At 39.0% G+C, this 17,830-nt stretch overlaps 1 protein-coding gene across 1 annotated transcript; it reads left to right on the forward strand.

Annotated features, from left to right (window-relative positions):
• The first annotated feature begins 6,032 nt into the window (after nt 1-6,032).
• si:ch211-133l11.10 (rho-related GTP-binding protein RhoU) lies at nt 6,033-9,830 on the forward strand. Its single transcript, XM_066659242.1, has 3 exons — nt 6,033-6,228; nt 7,230-7,288; nt 9,360-9,830. Exons 1-3 carry the CDS (start codon nt 6,033-6,035, stop codon nt 9,828-9,830), a joined length of 726 nt encoding a protein of 241 aa, XP_066515339.1.
• The last annotated feature ends 8,000 nt before the right edge of the window (nt 9,831-17,830 follow it).

The following is a 17,830-nucleotide window of genomic DNA, read 5'->3' on the forward strand; positions in this document are numbered from 1 at the left end:
AAACAACAAATAACAGCCAACATTAGAATAAACCCAATAACATTACTCCAGTGTGATCCTCTGTGTGTGAATGTGTTGGTTTAACTTTGTCCAAATCTCTCCTCGTGGAGTTCATATTATTTGAGGTCATCTTCCAGTACCTAGTTTTAACGGTTAATTAAATAATGACTTTAAATACTGTGTGCTGTTGACTTAACAAATTCATACAAGCAAGGAGAATCTGAACAAAACAATGTTCTTCAAACTCACTTTCACCTAGTACTTTATAGAAAAAAATCTTTTTGATTTATATTATTATTTGTTTGTATTTACTGTGATTATATATAACTTTACAGAAGCTCACTGAGAAGGCATTAGTTTAAATATATATCATTATCTAAGACTTCTGCACAGTATTGTGTGTGTGTGTGTGTGAAAGTCAGAGAGTATCAGCATTTAAACATAATTAAAACCTTAAAACTTCAAGTTTTGATGAAATTTTTACGAGCCAAACATTTCTTGTTCTTGTTCTTTTTCTATTTAATGCTGGTGATGTGTGATATGCCACCATAATGTGGACCTACATTACACTGATCTTCATACTTTGTTTACATCGTATCTGGATATTCTTGGGCTGGACTCCATTAAGACTTTTCACTAAAACCCACCAGACAAGATTTTGTTAATTTGTTAAAGTAGAATTCAGGTGGATGTTGTAGCAGTAACAGCAAGGAACCTGTTTGATTAGCATCATGTATCTTATCTTTTAGACAACACTACATATGTATGTGTGTGTGAAAGAGACAGGGGGTGGTTAGTGTGTGTGTGTGTGTGTGTGTGTGTGTGCACGAGCCCGCGCATGCACATGTGTGCATACATGTAGCGTTTTTGCGTGTGTGTGTGTGTGTGTGTGTGTGTGTGTGCTTGTGTGACGGCTGCCAAGGTCAGCTCTGTCCTGGGAAAGTTGCTCTCTCCATTTAAATCAGCACATGCTGCGGCCTTCTGGTGGCTGCATGGGCCCACACAATGACAGATGGCACCAGCCCATAACTATAGACTCACCACTACACTATCCCTTAGGGAGGGAGAGAGAGAGAGAGAGAGAGAGAGAGAGAGAGAGAGAGAGAGAGAGAGAGAGAGAGAGAGAGAGAGAGAGAGAGAGACAGAGAGAGAGAGAGACAGAGACAGAGACAGAGGAGGGGTGTACAGAGGAGCTAGCAAACAAGGGCTCTGTGTGAACACAGGGAAAGTGGTCCAGTGTTGATTTTTTGATCCTAATCTCTGAAGCTGAGTTCATACATCAGTCGTGTTTACATACACGTCCATCACTGCGGTTGCTATTAGAGTTGCAGGCAAAGATTTGGACACCCCAGGTCCAATGAAGCCTTTTTGTTGATTTTCTTTTGCTTGTTACCATATGGTCTATGGCAGTTTAACTGGTTTAATTCTACTCCACTAACCACATTGAATCACCAGTATAAAGCAAAATAGTTAGTTTCAGTGAACAAAAGCATTTTAGATCAGTTCAGACGGTTCAAATCAACATCTGCCCTTTTCGGATGATGGATGCACCGTATAAGGCCACACTTTATCTTACTTTTAAATCTAGTTTTCTTTAGCTTTTCATTATGAAATTATTTAAAATGCTATTTAAGGAACACTAGTGATAAAACATAACATAAAAGGTAAAGTCTTGATACTCTACAATTGTCACTGCAGACGACATAGCACATAGCTAACATTTTCATGTTATAATACAGACATATGAGGAGGTGGTAAAGAAAAAAGGGAATATTTCACTAAGTTTAAAGCAAGAATAATGTGCTTCATATGCAAGGATAACGGACTGGAAAGGCCAGCAAGGTGTGCAAAATGGAAAGCTAACTGCTAGGTTTGCTAACATGTAATTTGACCAATGTTTTTATATATAATTTTTTTTTCTAACAGCAAAGAAAGCTGACAATACAAAAGCATTCTCTAAAGCTACAGCTCCAGTAGCTCCCTATACTCCTTGGTGCACTATGTAAATCATAATAGAACAGTTCATCATCCAAATGTTGGGTAATTGTATAAAGAAATACAAGTGGGATTGAGCCGTTAGTCATTTAGCACATGGTATAAAAACTGTTGAAGTTCTATTATCATTTTTTTGATGATTGTACTGCACTACATAGGGAGTAAGGGGGTAATTTGCGACATGGCCAACTTTTTCACCCTTGAAGCCTTGCTATCACTCTGTTTCCCAGGCAACTGCTAGGCAACACGCTTCCCTAACAACAGCGTTCCCCAGGTAACCACGCCAAGCCCTGGTCTCCCGGGGCAACAGCGGCTTCAGCTGTCAAGCGCTCTCAGGCCTCCTGCTGTCCATTAACATTTAACACCGTGTTTCTGTAAATTCAGGATTAATCCCAGAGTAACTCAGTCCTGCCTCCAGGCTCAGAAAACAGGACTAGGGCTCAGGCACAAGGAGTGTCTGCAGTGAAAGTAAACATGCCTCCCCAAAACACAGCTGGAGTACTCCTACTTACATCTTCATTTATTCTGGGTGTATTTCTTTAATTTATCTACTATTTATATACTATTAGTTATCACTTATTTATTTATTTACCTTAATTTGTTTATGCTTTGTTTTAAGGGTGGTATCATATTTTCAGATTTTAAATTCAGAGATGTAAACACAGATGTTTTAGGATCAGATCTTGAAATCAGACTAAATAAAAAACCTTTTTGAACAACTAACAACCACTTACATTAGGAAGATGTAATTACACCGAGTTTGATCACTCTGGCAACATTAACATCTTTGGCATAAATAATATTAAACACATTTTTGAATGTAGGATGTCTGTAATTGAATTTTTAAAACTGTCCCAGATAGCATGTATATGTGGGTCAGTTCCAGCAGAGATGTGATATTTCTGGCCTACTGTTAGGGCTGCAATCTGCATGTCAGCCTAAAGGGGCCCACAAATTAAAATATTCATTTGGCCTCACTTCACAAAACAGTTCTGGACCACTTCTGGCTGTGATGAGTGTAAAGCTGGATATCAGTGGAAAGTGGCCTATGACTTCTGGCCAATTACAATTTTGTTTGTGTGGCCCTCAATTTCAAATTAAATGTCAAATTAGATCCAAAACCCTGGATACTTCTTTGATTTTCAGTGTGAAGATCCTCTGAATGTTTCCTAAAGCTGTGTGCTTCATTTGGACACTAGTGAGCGCCAAAACCCCTTCAGGCTTTTCTTCCCAATTGATTTAATCCCATGTGAAGTCTGCTTTCACTTTGGTTGATCTGCTCTAATCCTCAGAATGTAAAATACAGTCTAAACCACCATAAATATTAACATTTACTGTAGCTTTAACGCAGGGGATGTAATAACATTGTTTAATCAGCGTCAATCAAATACCACACAACCCAGACGCTTTGTATGACTAAAACTTGAATGAACACCTAACAGTAGTCATTTGTCATTTATTTACACATTTTAATAATCATTTTGATTACACTGTAACTGGAAATTTCCTTAGTTTTGTTTTTAAAAAATCCTTAGATGTTTGACTCAGTAATAGAATTCAGGTTTATATAGATGCTATAATAACATCAGTTTTAATATAGACTCTATAATATAACGTCAGTGTTATTATAGACTCTATAATATAACGTCAGTGTTAATATAGACTCTATAATATAACGTCAGTGTTAATATAGACTCTATAATATAACATCAGTGTTAATATAGACTCTATAATATAACGTCTGTGTTAATATAGACTCTATAATATAACGTCAGTGTTATATAGACTCTATAATATAACATCAGTGTTAATATAGACTCTATAATATAACATCAGTGTTAATATAGACATTATAATATAACATCAGTGTTAATATAGACTCTATAATATAACATCAGTGTTAATATAGACTCTATAATATAACATCAGTGTTAATATAGACTCTATAATATAACATCAGTGTTAATATAGACATTATAATATAACAGCAGTGTTAATATAGACTCTATAATATAACGTCAGTGTTAATATAGACTCTATAATATAACGTCAGTGTTAATATAGACTCTATAATATAACGTCAGTGTTAATATAGACTCTATAATATAATGTCTGTGTTAATATTGACTCTATAATATAACGTCAGTGTTAATATAGACTCTATAATATAACATCAGTGTTAATATAGACTCTATAATATAACATCAGTGTTAATATAGACGCTATAATATAACATCAGTGTTAATATAGACTCTATAATATAACATCAGTGTTAATATAGACTCTATAATATAACAGCAGTGTTAATATAGACTCTATAATATAACATCAGTGTTAATATAGACTCTATAATATAACATCAGTGTTAATATAGACTCTATAATATAACATCAGTGTTAATATAGACTCTATAATATAACATCAGTGTTAATATAGACGCTATAATATAACATCAGTGTTAATATAGACTCTATAATATAATGTCTGTGTTAATATTGACTCTATAATATAACGTCAGTGTTAATATAGACTCTATAATATAACGACAGTGTTAATATAGACTCTATAATATAACGTCAGTGTTAATATAGACTCTATAATATAATGTCTGTGTTAATATTGACTATAATATAACATCAGTGTTAATATAGACTCTATAATATAACATCAGTGTTAATATAGACTCTATAATATAACATCAGTGTTAATATAGACGCTATAATATAACATCAGTGTTATATAGACTCTATAATATAACATCAGTGTTAATATAGACTCTATAATATAACAGCAGTGTTAATATAGACTCTATAATATAACAGCAGTGTTAATATAGACTCTATAATATAACATCAGTGTTAATATAGACTCTATAATATAACATCAGTGTTAATATAGACTCTATAATATAACAGCAGTGTTAATATAGACTCTATAATATAACATCAGTGTTAATATAGACTCTATAATATAACATCAGTGTTAATATAGACGCTATAATATAACATCAGTGTTAATATAGACGCTATAATATAACATCAGTGTTAATATAGACTCTATAATATAACATCAATGTTAATATAGACTTTATAATATAACATCAGTGTTAATATAGACTCTATAATATAACATCAGTGTTAATATAGACTCTATAATATAACATCAGTGTTAATATAGACGCTATAATATAACATCAGTGTTAATATAGACTCTATAATATAACATCAATGTTAATATAGACTTTATAATATAACATCAGTGTTAATATAGACTCTATAATATAACATCAGTGTTAATATAGAGTCTATAAGATAACATCAATGTTAATATAGGATTTATAACATCAGTGTTTTTATGTTGTGTAATATAAATTCTGTTATTATAGGATCAATAATATAACTTCAGTATGGAATATAACTATAGTGTTAAGTTTAGTTCTCTACTTAACTGTTTGAGTGTAGCTTCTATAATATAACTAAAATATATTATAACTTCAGTGTAAATATGTTGTAGCCCAGCATCTGTAACCCTGCACTAATACAAGCTAAGCTTTGTGTGAAATCTGCAGGGGAGGCTGGTAGTGAAGCGTCGCCTGGGTGTGTTGTAGGCTGCTGTAGGCTGATAAACTTGTAAAGCTGAGCTGTAATCTGCTTTCCCCAGAGCCCAGATGCAGAGTGTGTCCATCAGCTGCAGTAACACTTCACTCAGATACATCCAGCTAAGCCCAAGGACCACCACATCAACCAGCCAAGCCCCAGGAGTCCGAAACTTCACACAGGATCACGGCACCAACCAGCTGAGACAAGGGCCACAAGAGGCGAAAATAGGAGCACCTCACAGTCACAGAAGAAGCCCAATAGGACCACCGCAAAGACACTAAAGGGACCCCCATGCGATCACTGAAGAGAATGAAATAGGAACATCACCCAGTCACTAAAGAAGTTGAAACAAGACCAGCACATGGACTCTGTAAAGGCTGAAACACTCAGATAAATTGACCTGTTTAAGAGGATCATTTAAGGCTGTCAGAGAAAGGAATGCCTCCCCAAGATGATCAGATTCCTCCAGTCCCGCCCAGAAGAACCGGGACCTTTTCCATCCCTCTGCAGGAGAAATGGCTGAAGTGTGTGCTGGTGGGAGACGAGGCGGTGGGCAAGACCAGCCTCATAGTGAGCTACACCACCAATGGATACCCAGCAGAGTACATCCCCACAGCTATAGACCACTTCACAGGTAACAGCTAGGAGCACTTATGGACTATGTAAGGAACAATGTGTTATACACTGGCAGAAGAACTGGTGGTGGTATCCTCAAGGGTACAAATCCAGCCCCTTTATTTAGGGAACATAATTATACCTTATTCTATTATAATTAAAATTGTGTTGATTTCATACGCTCATTTCATCTCTGGGATTTATAATATGTTTTTTTATTTTACACAGTTCTGTAATGAAAGATTACGAATATCCTCTTTCACCTTCTGAAGATATGTGTCTAATTACCTTTTAGGGAACACATCTGTACTTTAAACCCACTGTTGTACTTTTTAAAGGTACATTTACTCTGTTTGTACCTTCAGTGACCAATAATGTATCTCCACCGTACATTTTTTCTGAGAGTGTAGGATGTAGGACCAAGGTTTACTGGCTGTACAACACAAACTCATTGATCAAGACTATACCACATGACAATATTGTTCATATAAACTTCCAACTCTGGTCCTGGAAGCCCCCATTTCCCAGCTTTTTCACACATACTTCAGCTTAGCATTGGGGGTGTTAATGAGCCGATTAGTTGGAGACAGCACTAAAATATTCAGAGCAAGAGGCCTCCTATAATATTTACATTTAAGCGAACCTCTCCATTGTGTATGAATTAATTATGTTTTCTTCTTTGTTCGTTTGCTTGTTTGTTACATTAGGAAAAAGATGTCATTGCCAACATGTTCATCTTATCCACAGACTCTTACTTTAAGCTTTATCCTTGTCCAGGTGGTGGTCAACTTATGGCATGACACCAGATGTTGGCTAACTGAAGATTAGCCTACTTTTACTCTCTGGACCTCTAAAGACCAGTGAAGGCACTCGGTCAAAGGTCTTTTCAGGCCTCCCACACTAGTTTCAGTTTGTACAAGCAAGAGAAACATTTGGTCTTGCTTTCAGAATCAGCTCTGTGTTGTATTGATTATTGAGTGTGAGGTTATTGATTGTGTGACTCTGTTTGTCATCTGTCAGCGAGAGTTGTGGTGGATGGAAGACCGGTGAGACTTCAGCTGTGTGACATGGCAGGACAGGTGGGCGAGTCTGAATCAATTAATCTCTCCCTCTCTCACTCTCTCTCTCACTCTCTCTCTCTCTCTCTCTCTCTCTCTCTCGCTCTCATTCTTATGTCACGTTAAAGACAATACTTAGAGTTCTTTAAGCTGCTGCTTTAATAAGGCCAAATTTCAGGCTACTCGTCTTTAGATCCATTTTAAATATTTATTTCTTGATATTGACCAAAAGATTTATCCTATTTCGCACTTTCTATTTCTCATTTTCTCTGCCAATTTATGTGTGTCTTACTTTATTCGCCTTTTCATCCTTTAATTACATTAACATTGTATTTGTAAGTACCTTCAGTAATAAATATTATAATTTAATATGATAACATTTAAGGTAAAATGTTTATCACTGGATACAGTACTTGTCATGGAACCCCAACATAATAGCACGCATTTAACTAGAACTTTGGGCGGCATGGTGGAGCAGCAGGTAGGGTCACAGCTTGAGGATCGTGGAGGTTGTGGATTTGAGTCCCGCTCCAGGTGACTGACTGTGAGGAGTTTGGTGTGTTCTCCTTGTGTCCGTGTGGGTTTCCTCCCACAGTTCAAAAACATTGGTAGGTGGATTGGTGACTCAAAAGTGTCCGTAGGCATGACTGTGAGTGAATGTGTGAGTGTGTGTTGCTCTGTGAAGGACTGGCACCTCCTCCAAGGTGTGTTCCTGCCTTGTGCCCAATGATTCTGGGTAGTTTCCAGACCCACCACAACCCTGAATTGGATAAGGGCTACAGACAATGAATGAATGAATAACTAGAACTTAGTAATATAGTGTATCAGGCGGTAGGACACCGATTATTTAAGGCAAGAGTTTAAAGGCAAGATTAAAGGCCAAGCAAGGAGAGGAACATATAAAGCTAACAAATTGCTAGCTGTTTGGTCATGGTGTCCACATTTTAAAAACTGAGTAAAACTTTAGATTTAGTGACTAAATGTGTGCTATAGGGCCTTTAATTATGCTGAAATAATAAACGCAATAGAAACATCTATATTAGCTACCTACCTGCTCAATCAGCTAATTTTGACTTGTGCATTTTTAAAATTTTGCAAAAGAATGTATTATAAAACTGTAAAACACACTTGGACAGAAAGCCTGAATCCAAACTGTGCCAAAATACAAAAACAAAACAAAAAAAACAAAAACAAACAAACAAAAAAAAAACGATGCATTGAATTTAATTCATTCAGATTTTACACATTTATGCCATAGAAAATCAGTACTTCAGTATATGTATTTGTAAATTATATATTCTTTGAAACTAGACAAAGCTGTGCCTTTCAGTGTTTATCACTCATTAGCACACTACCACTGACAGAGCATCTTCAGTATCTTTATCTAGAAAGAATATTTGTATTATTTTATAGCTATCATTTTTATTAATGTTCATAAAAGTATTATTTCATAAAACGTATTTTCATATATGACCAGAAAAGTTGTGCTGATTTGCATTCAACTTGATATAGCATTTTTAGTGAATGAATATGATTTGTTTTTAATCACAGAAGTGGGAATCAAAGGATGGGCCTCTAAATGTAAGCCACTGATTGATCTGTCAGTCATTGATTATTGATTAGTGCTCCTTAGACATCTCTAGAGTGTCCTGTTAGTTTACACAGTGTTGAGTAGCATTTAACACATTGTGTAAATCCTTTCTTACACTGAGAGCGTTAGCCCTGAATAGAAAAGTGTTTCCACTTTAAAAATGGGCCAAACCCAGAATGGCAAACATTTAAAATTTTAATTACGAGAATAAGCAAGAATTACACAATCAGATGAAAGAGAATAAGACTTTTGAAGTGTTGAATGCTTGCAGACAGTCTTTCACACAAAGACGACCAGCATTATGTAGCATTCATGCTTCTAGATGTTGATGAATCAAACCAATTCCAAACATATGCTTCTTTGAATTTTGGCTGCTCTTGGGTTGCTATATCATTATGATCAACACACCTTAAGTTTTGCCACTTTACACTTGGCCCATTTTGTTGCACAGTCGTGCATATACAGATCTCTCACACTGTGTCTCTGCGCTGCCCCCTGTAGGTGGAGTTTGAGCGCCTCCGTCCACTCTGTTACCACGATGCTGACGTGTTCCTGCTGTGCTACAGCGTGGTCCTGCCGTCCTCTTTCCGCAGCGTGACGGAGAGGTGGGCTCCAGAGGTCCAGCGTCTGTGCCCAGGGGTTCCACTCATCCTGGTGGGGACGCAGACGGACCTGCGGGAGGACGTCGAGGTGCTGATCCGGCTGGCTGAGGAGCAGGAGCGTCCTGTCAGTGAGGAGGATGCTCAGCTGTGTGCGCAGAACATTGGAGCTATGGACTTCACTGAGTGCTCTGCACTAACCCAGAAAAACCTGAAGGAGATGTTTGACACAGCCATCATGGTCAGTCTACAGCACAAGGACGAGGTACAGAGGGAGGCACTCAGAGAGAGGTGCACACTCCGAGAGAAAACACCTGACAAAATCAAACAGCTCTCAGAGACCTGGTGGAGGAAGCTCAGCTGTTTTGTCTGAGGAACATTTGAATATTTTGGGAGTGCACCAAGAAAACTGAGGCATGTTCCCACCAAAGAACCACACAAGGCCCTTTTACACTGAGGTCCCTAAAGTTCAAGAGGTTCACTATAGATTTATGGAACTGTATTTGGTGTCCACTGAGCTTCCAGGACCTTTTTTTGGGAACTGAAGACTTCTGAAATTCGTGGGGCCTTTTTACAGCATTTTATGGCACCACCAAATTCATTCATTCATTGTTTTAATTCATCTTCCATAACCACTTCATTCTGTTCAAGGTCACAGTGGGTCTGGACCCCATCCAGAAAAACTGGGGGCAAGTCAGGAACACGTGATAGACATGGTGCCAGTCAATTGTAGAACAGAGCCTGTACACCGTCAGCAATTTCCTATCAACAGGACACAATTCCACTGAAGGTCCATGACCTCATGAAGAATGAAGGTGTTCTGGAAGTGTGGGCTATTTTTCCACAGAGGTTTCTTAAACTTTCTAGGAATTTGAGATTTCTGGAATCACAGATGTTTTCCAGCAAGGTTTCACAACATTTCCAGAAACCACCTTTCCACAAAACCTTTGAAAGACTTTTAAGAAATTTCTGAGCATTTTCTAATCTTCTGAAGTTATCCTGAACACAACTAAGACAGCTCCTGTGTCGACTCTCAAGGTTTTGGGTTAAGATAGTCCTCAAAGATCAGTCCAGTAGTAGTAACCAATAAAAGGTTCCTGGAACCGCGATTCACTTCAGTGGAGATTTACCTAAATGTTCCGGTGTTTCTGGAGGTTGTTGTATTGGTAACATGCCTATGTCATTCACACACTCACAAACCAAGCATCATTTGTTTTCTGTTCCTCAGCCATGTCATCTTTCCTTTACCATCATGTGAAATGTTCATGTCAGATTTTGTTGTTCTGGTCTGATGTAATTTGTCGTAAAGATATGCCACAGCGCTCCAGTACGAATCCCGCGTTTTCTGCCCGGAGTCAAAAGCAGTCAAAGCTCCACATTTATCCATGGTCTAATACTCGGATCTCAAAGCTTTGTAAAGCAAAGTGTACATACATATTCATTACTGATATACAGGTAAATGACTGAATGTTTAATATTTTTTGACTTATTTTATACTTGAAGACCAATGAGGAACTGTGTGGAGAAACGTGCGATAATTTACATGATGTGTATTACATTAATAAAACCCTGAAGTAATAGTGGCATGATTCTTAAAGTCTGTCCTATATCTCTGCAGCTGTTGATGTTCAGGATGATCACGGCAGATATACATTCCAGATATTCTGTGGGAGGTGTTCAGGGCCATTCTGTCCTTGCACACTTAGAGTATGAGTAGTTTTCGCAGTATTGGTATTGAGTTTCTATTGATGCTTTTCCACTATACGACTCTACTCTACTCGGCTCTTTTGCTTTTCCACCGGCCAAATCTGGTCCTGTTCCTTGGAGCTGGGTAAGTTTCCAGTCCCAGGTTAGAACCTTGCCGAGTAGGTACTAAATGGTGCAAAACCCTGCAGAGCGCTGATTGGCCCGAGCCATGTCAATGACCACGAAATGCAGAGCTCATTCAAATCCAGCTCAAACTACCACTGGATAAATCTCTAGCAGCTTTCACGACAGCAGCTCATAACTTTACCTCGAGGTGTTTTGAAGAGGTTCATATGCTCCTTGGTCCAATGGAAAAATCCAGTGAATGCCGAACGTGTGACAAGTAACTGATCTGTGAGAACTGGGGCGTTGAGCAGTGTTTAGTCCAAAAAACTAAAACAATATGCGAATACATGACTAGTAAACAGCGCCTCACTTTACTCCCACCATTGTTGTGGTTTTCAAAGCCAGTGATTCCTGTTAGAAACAGGGTTTTGCACCATCACCAGCTCCATTTCACGGGAGGAGCCCTGCCAGTGGAAACGCAACAAACTTTAAGCGAGCGGAGCCCTGTCGAGTCGGACACATGTGGTGGAAAAGCACCATAAGTTTGTTCAGTGTACGCATTGCGCCTTGTCTCCACTACTGTTTATGATATTTATAGAAGATATCGTGGTAAGGCATAGGACAGGAGGGCTTTTATTCATAGGCTCGGGAGGTGGTACCTGATGTTTGAAATGATGTAGCCTTTTTGGCTTCTCCATACAGCAAAGGCCTTAGGGGAGAAGGCCTGGGGTATCCTCCAGGAGGACCTAGAGGAAGCTGAGGAGGACAAAGACGCCTCACACAAACTAAGCAATGAATTAAAATATTGAGATGATGAGATGAAATCCAACTACTACACTTTAAATGATCTTTAAAATACTTCTAAACATACGGAACACATGTTGGTTCTGTCACTGTGGGGTGGTGGGGTGTTTTCTGGTGGGCCAATGTTCTTAAAACTATTTTTTTCCTTGAAAAATCAGATGTATTTAAAAAAAAAAAAAAAATTTTGACAAGTAAAAAGGACACACTACTAAATTGTTAATAAAAACCATAGTGAAATGTAACAGGGCACTTACAATACACTGATCTCTTAAGCTGTGGTGAAGCTAAATATTTAATTCCTGCTAATGGCTCGTTGTAAGGTCCGTTCCCCATCAGTGATACCTCCCTTCACTGTTGCTCTACCTGCAGAGGAACTCAGACACAACCAGACAGCCTGTAATCAGATTCCAGCAAATAAAGTCAGAACAGCTTTCCCTAGTGTGGCCGCAACCTGCTGCTCCTGACCGCCACACTTCACTCTCCATTAGTCATCAATTCATCTGTCTTTATTTAAATAGCACCTGTTATATATACTCACTCTCTGCCACATGTGAATCTCACACACTTCCCTGTAAACACGGCCTACCCAGTATCCACTAAAATAACCTAATTATTCAGTAACCACTTTTAATTATTCAACAACTACTACTAATGGTCTATTCAGTATCTGTTATGTAATATTCATTACGTGTCATGATTTATTCAGTAGTCACTCTGTTAAACAAATGTGCTCTGTCATTGTAAGCGTACAGGCATCAGAAATGTGGAGCCGCACAGACCCTCAGCTTAAAAAGAAAGGGAGTCTTAGTCTTGACCAGTGACGTTAGATCAGTTTGACTCGGTTAAACTGAGCGGTTGTGATTAGAGTGGAGTTCTCAGCTCTGATCCGGGGCCAGCTCCGGGCGGCTGCTGTGGTCTGTCGCTGTAATGGAAGTGGACAGGGGCCACCTGGAGGGAATTAGTGGGCAGATGGTGGTTTGCTTTTTCTCTGGAAGGATCTGTTAACCACGGTCTCCACCTGTTCCTCACTCATTAACCCTGGACTCTCAGCTCAGAGTCAACACACAAGACCTCTTCACTTACAGCCACTGGCGACAGCTCAGAGCACAACGCCACCACCTGGAGTTACCTTTACTCCAGACGTTAAATACAGATACTTATGTGGGATAGGAACCAGCGGTTTTGATAAAGGCCTTCTGCATTTTGGGGTGACCTTGACCTTCAAAACAAAAGATCCTGATACTTCTCTTAACACCAGAACTGATGTTTCAAAATGTAAACACTAAAAAGGTCACTCAGAGTGTGTTAGTGTGGAAAGTCTCACTGTAGAGAAATGTGGAGACTGGTTTATTTACAGTGAGGGTGGTGATAAGAACCAGAAATTGCAAATATAACCATTTCATTCACTAACACTACCAAGAGGGAAACTACTTGGGGCACCCTGTCCAGGGTGTTTTCACGCCTTGTGCCTAATGATTCTGTGTAGGATCCAGACCCACATCACCCTGCTGTGAGCAGCTTTTAGGCATAAAAATCTTCAGATGTCTGGTTCCTACTACTACGACGAAGTGGGGAAAGTTTCTGATTGTGAGTTTCTCTAAAACGAAGCCCTTCAACCCAATCATTCTGCATGGCATTATTTACTCTTTAGTTTTTTAGGAATTCTCAAAATAATGTGAACTTTCCCTTTAAAGCTAATAACAACATGCCACAACTAGTCTTAAGAGCGTAAGGGTTGAAACCTCAAACCTTTCACCAGGAAGGCGTTGAAAAGGGTGTTTGTCTGGTGTTCTGTCTGTAGAGGGCGCTGCTGTGCCACACTTCAAATACCAGCACAGCCACTGGACCGAGGCATAATATACAACTACATGACAGGGTTTTACCGTGACCCTGAACTGGATAAGCGGTTACAGATAATGAATGAATGAATGAATTAATTAATTGAAATATGTTTTTTAAAAAGTAGCATAATTAATAATAATAATAATAATAATAATAATAATAATGTGCAATTATGTGTCAGTGTACAACGTACATCTAAAGGTGTCTTCTGCATTTAACCCTTCTGTGGCAGTGAACAAACACACACAACTAGTGCACTAGGGGCTTTGAACACACACCCAGAGTTGGAGGCAGACATGCCCGGGTTTCAGTGCCATGTTCCAGGGCACTTCAGCCATGGATGTTCCTGGTGGTCCTGGGGATAGAACCAGTAACCCTCCAATACCAAACCCGGTCTCTAACCCTTAGGCCATGGCTGCCCCATATAATTCTGCTACAACTTATTCAAAATATATGTTAAAATACAATCAATGACCACAAAATCCCACCCCCATCTGAACACAAACCCACCAAAACATGTGGAGGGAGCTTAGGACAGAGCCCCCAAGACACTGGAGGGTGTACAGAAGTTCTGAGGAGTGGTCTCAGATCAGTCACTCATGGGCACATGGACTGACCATAACTGTGACACACGTTTGGTCACTGCTGTGAGGATTTGATGGCAATCGGGCATGAGAGCATTCGTTAGCTCAGGTATTGATATTGGACGATTCGTTTTGGATGCAAAAGCCTCTTCGGTCATTCCAAAGTATCGGCTCAGCTCAGTGCTGAGAGGATTTACACCCTTCAAGCCCATGTTTGGCATTGTGACCTCAGGCTCATGTGCAGCTGCTCCACAGCATCGCATTTCATATCATGCTTTCTTTACTGAAATTAAGTCAGTTTGTAGACGTACCGCCTGATGAGCTCGACAGGGTTAAAACAACAGCACTGGTGTAAATCTCAGACTCAGGATGGGGTTTAATGCCCCCTTTTGGTCATGAAGACCCCAGGCCTGTTAAAGCATCTGCTGATTTACACAATGCCACAACAGCTAAAACCGAAGTAGTAGAGGGTCTTATTTAACTCTCCACACTCTTTTGTTCTCCCACTATCCTTGTCTTTCCCCACTCCACTCTGAATGACAGGTGTGTATTTATAGTGTGTGTGAGCTCATGCAGATGGAAACAAAGCCACTCTGACCTACAGTAAATTATGTCATAGCATTCCGGCAGCATGCCACACGCCACATAACACACACTGAGACGCCATGGTCAGCCTGTCATTGTGAAGGTCTGATGACTTCATCTGAGCTCTGCTCAGATCCACAGATACCTCTGAGCTCACAGTGTGTTTTCACAGATAACACGGTGTGGTGTCAGATTCAGATACAACAGCAGCGATGAATTCCAGGCCTGGAGTCAGCCTTCACTCCTCAGAGCTGGGGGGGGGGGGTGGGCACAGATACACAAATGGAAATACAAACATAAACGTTCAAGTACTCTGTATTTGCAGAGGTTTAAAGTCTGTAAAATCAAAGACTTGGCATATTCAGACAGGACTAAAATCACAGAGGTACGTTAGTAATATTTATTACGTGTACAAATACATTTTAAAGCGAGTTAGAGTAATGTATAATTGTTATTAAAAATTAAGACCTCCTCCTGCTCTTTGTCATTATATGGTAACTGTAATAAAAATTCATTCATTCCTTCATTATCTGTAAGCGCTTATCCAGTTCAGGGTCGCAGTGGGTCCACAGCCTACCTGGAATCATTGGGCGCAAGGCGGGAATACACCCTGGAGGGGGCGCCAGTCCTTCACAGGGCAACACAGACACACACACACATTCACTCACACACTCACACCTACAGACACTTTTGAGCTGCCAATCCACCTACCAACGTGTGTTTTTGGACTGTGGGAGGAAACCGAAGCACCTGGAGGAAACCCACGCAGACACAGGGAGAACACACCAAACTCCTCACAGACAGTCTCCCGGAGTGGGAATCGAACCCACAACCTCCAGGCCCCTGGAGTTGTGTGACTGCGACACTACCTGCTAGGATTATGTTTGAATTTTTAATTATAATTCTATGTTACATAACAATGGTTTAAAACCTGTTTGTACATCTAATATTCTACCGCACCTCAACAGGAATCTTTTCCAGGACACTTTTCTACTGTACCTCCAATTATATATAAATATATTCACCCAGTAATAATCAGCACATGCCCATCTTTTTTTTTTTTCATTAATAAGTGTGTCTCTGCTCCTTTCTCCGAGCACAGATGAACATGCTGAAAAGGTGGTCTGTGGTGAAATGCCACAGATGCACTGAAAAAACATTATATTGGGAAACAATAGACTATATTTTAAACTTGTAGCTGAACCCAAGAAGGTACAGATGTTGCAGAAATATGATGCATTGCATCAGAGTTTAAAAAGACTGCAGCTGTGGCAGTACTCAGGAACAGCTGCTGCAGCTGTTTCTACAACAGACTCATTCAGGACACAGGCTGTGATGTGTGCAATGGTTCACACACACACACACGTGCAGAACATGGGGGATTAGTGTAATGAAAAGTGTGGAGGGGTGTGTTCAGCGTGTGGGGAACAGCTGGACGGCTGCTGTTCTCACTCTCTCTCTAATCTGATGGTTTATCTATCAGCTGTCTGCTTTATACTCCTAACTGACCATTCACGCTTAACCCTGTCTCCTTCTCTCCTGCTTTTCTCTCTGTCTTTTGTTCTTTCTCACTCTGTTTCTGTTCTGCAATTCATTCTCTCCTTCTATCTCTCCACATCTATCCGTTCCCTACCTTGTCTCTCCCCCTTTCTTCATTTTCTTACATTCAGTCACTCATTGTCCCCTTTTTCTTTTGTCCTATGTCTCTCTCTGGTTACAAAGGGCATTTGCTTTCCAACACCTTATTTTTAAACAATGTTTCATTAAACATCTGTCCACTGAAACATCCTTTAAGGAACCAGAGGAGTTTCTTTCTTATCAAAAACACTTTTGAGACATTTTATATTCAAGTTTTTCTAAAATATCTTGGTTTGACTCGGTTGTGGAAATGCCTTTATGGGACTGACTCTTTCACATCATGGGTTTTTTACACCACTAATAGTTTTTTAAAAGAATCTAACCTTCTTTTCAAAATCAATTAGCATATTTATTTTTAAAGTGCAGTCTTAAACTTTAAGGTTAATTACAATGCGTTGTTTTTTTTAATTAAAATGGTTCTAATAAAGATCCATATTATTAAATGTTCTATAAGGAAACAAAATCCAGACTTTATTGAACAGCTTTAGTCACCTTCGTGGATATCATTCTTAGACAAAATAAACTAAATGATTATGTTTGAACACATCCTCTCTCAGGCTTCAATCAAATCCATAAAATATTTTCCAAATGTTGTTCTGAGGAAGCTCATTCTTTGTTCTCAAAAAAAAAAATCTGTCACCCTGAAAACACTCTGAGCTGTAGATTATAGGAACATACTTTGAAATTTAATACGTCCTTAAAACACTGTCATAAATATTATCATAATAGTTCAAATTAACTAACATTAAGAGAACATCAAAACATTCCTTGCTAACCATGATATGTAAGTTAAAAGAAAAAAAAAACCCTGCCCACACACAGCTGTTATTGTAGATGGACAGTGGACATCTGGTCAGTAAATGCCGTGGTTAAACGACTTCAAATCATCACACTGGTGTATAATCGTCCTGACGACAAATGCTGCGTTAAGCCACAGTCCTCAGCCGCCACTGCGCTAACACCGCTAATAACATGTGAGATAACATCGACATGTCTGTCAGCTGTGAACTCAGCAGCTCTTTGTGAAACTCACTTAGACATGGAGACATGAAGGAAGACAAACTACAAAAGTACATATGTTGGGTTTTGGATGCTGCTAAGCTGTTCC

Source organism: Hoplias malabaricus, chromosome 2, assembly GCF_029633855.1.
Source record: "Hoplias malabaricus isolate fHopMal1 chromosome 2, fHopMal1.hap1, whole genome shotgun sequence".
Taxonomy (NCBI): Eukaryota; Metazoa; Chordata; class Actinopteri; order Characiformes; family Erythrinidae; genus Hoplias; species Hoplias malabaricus.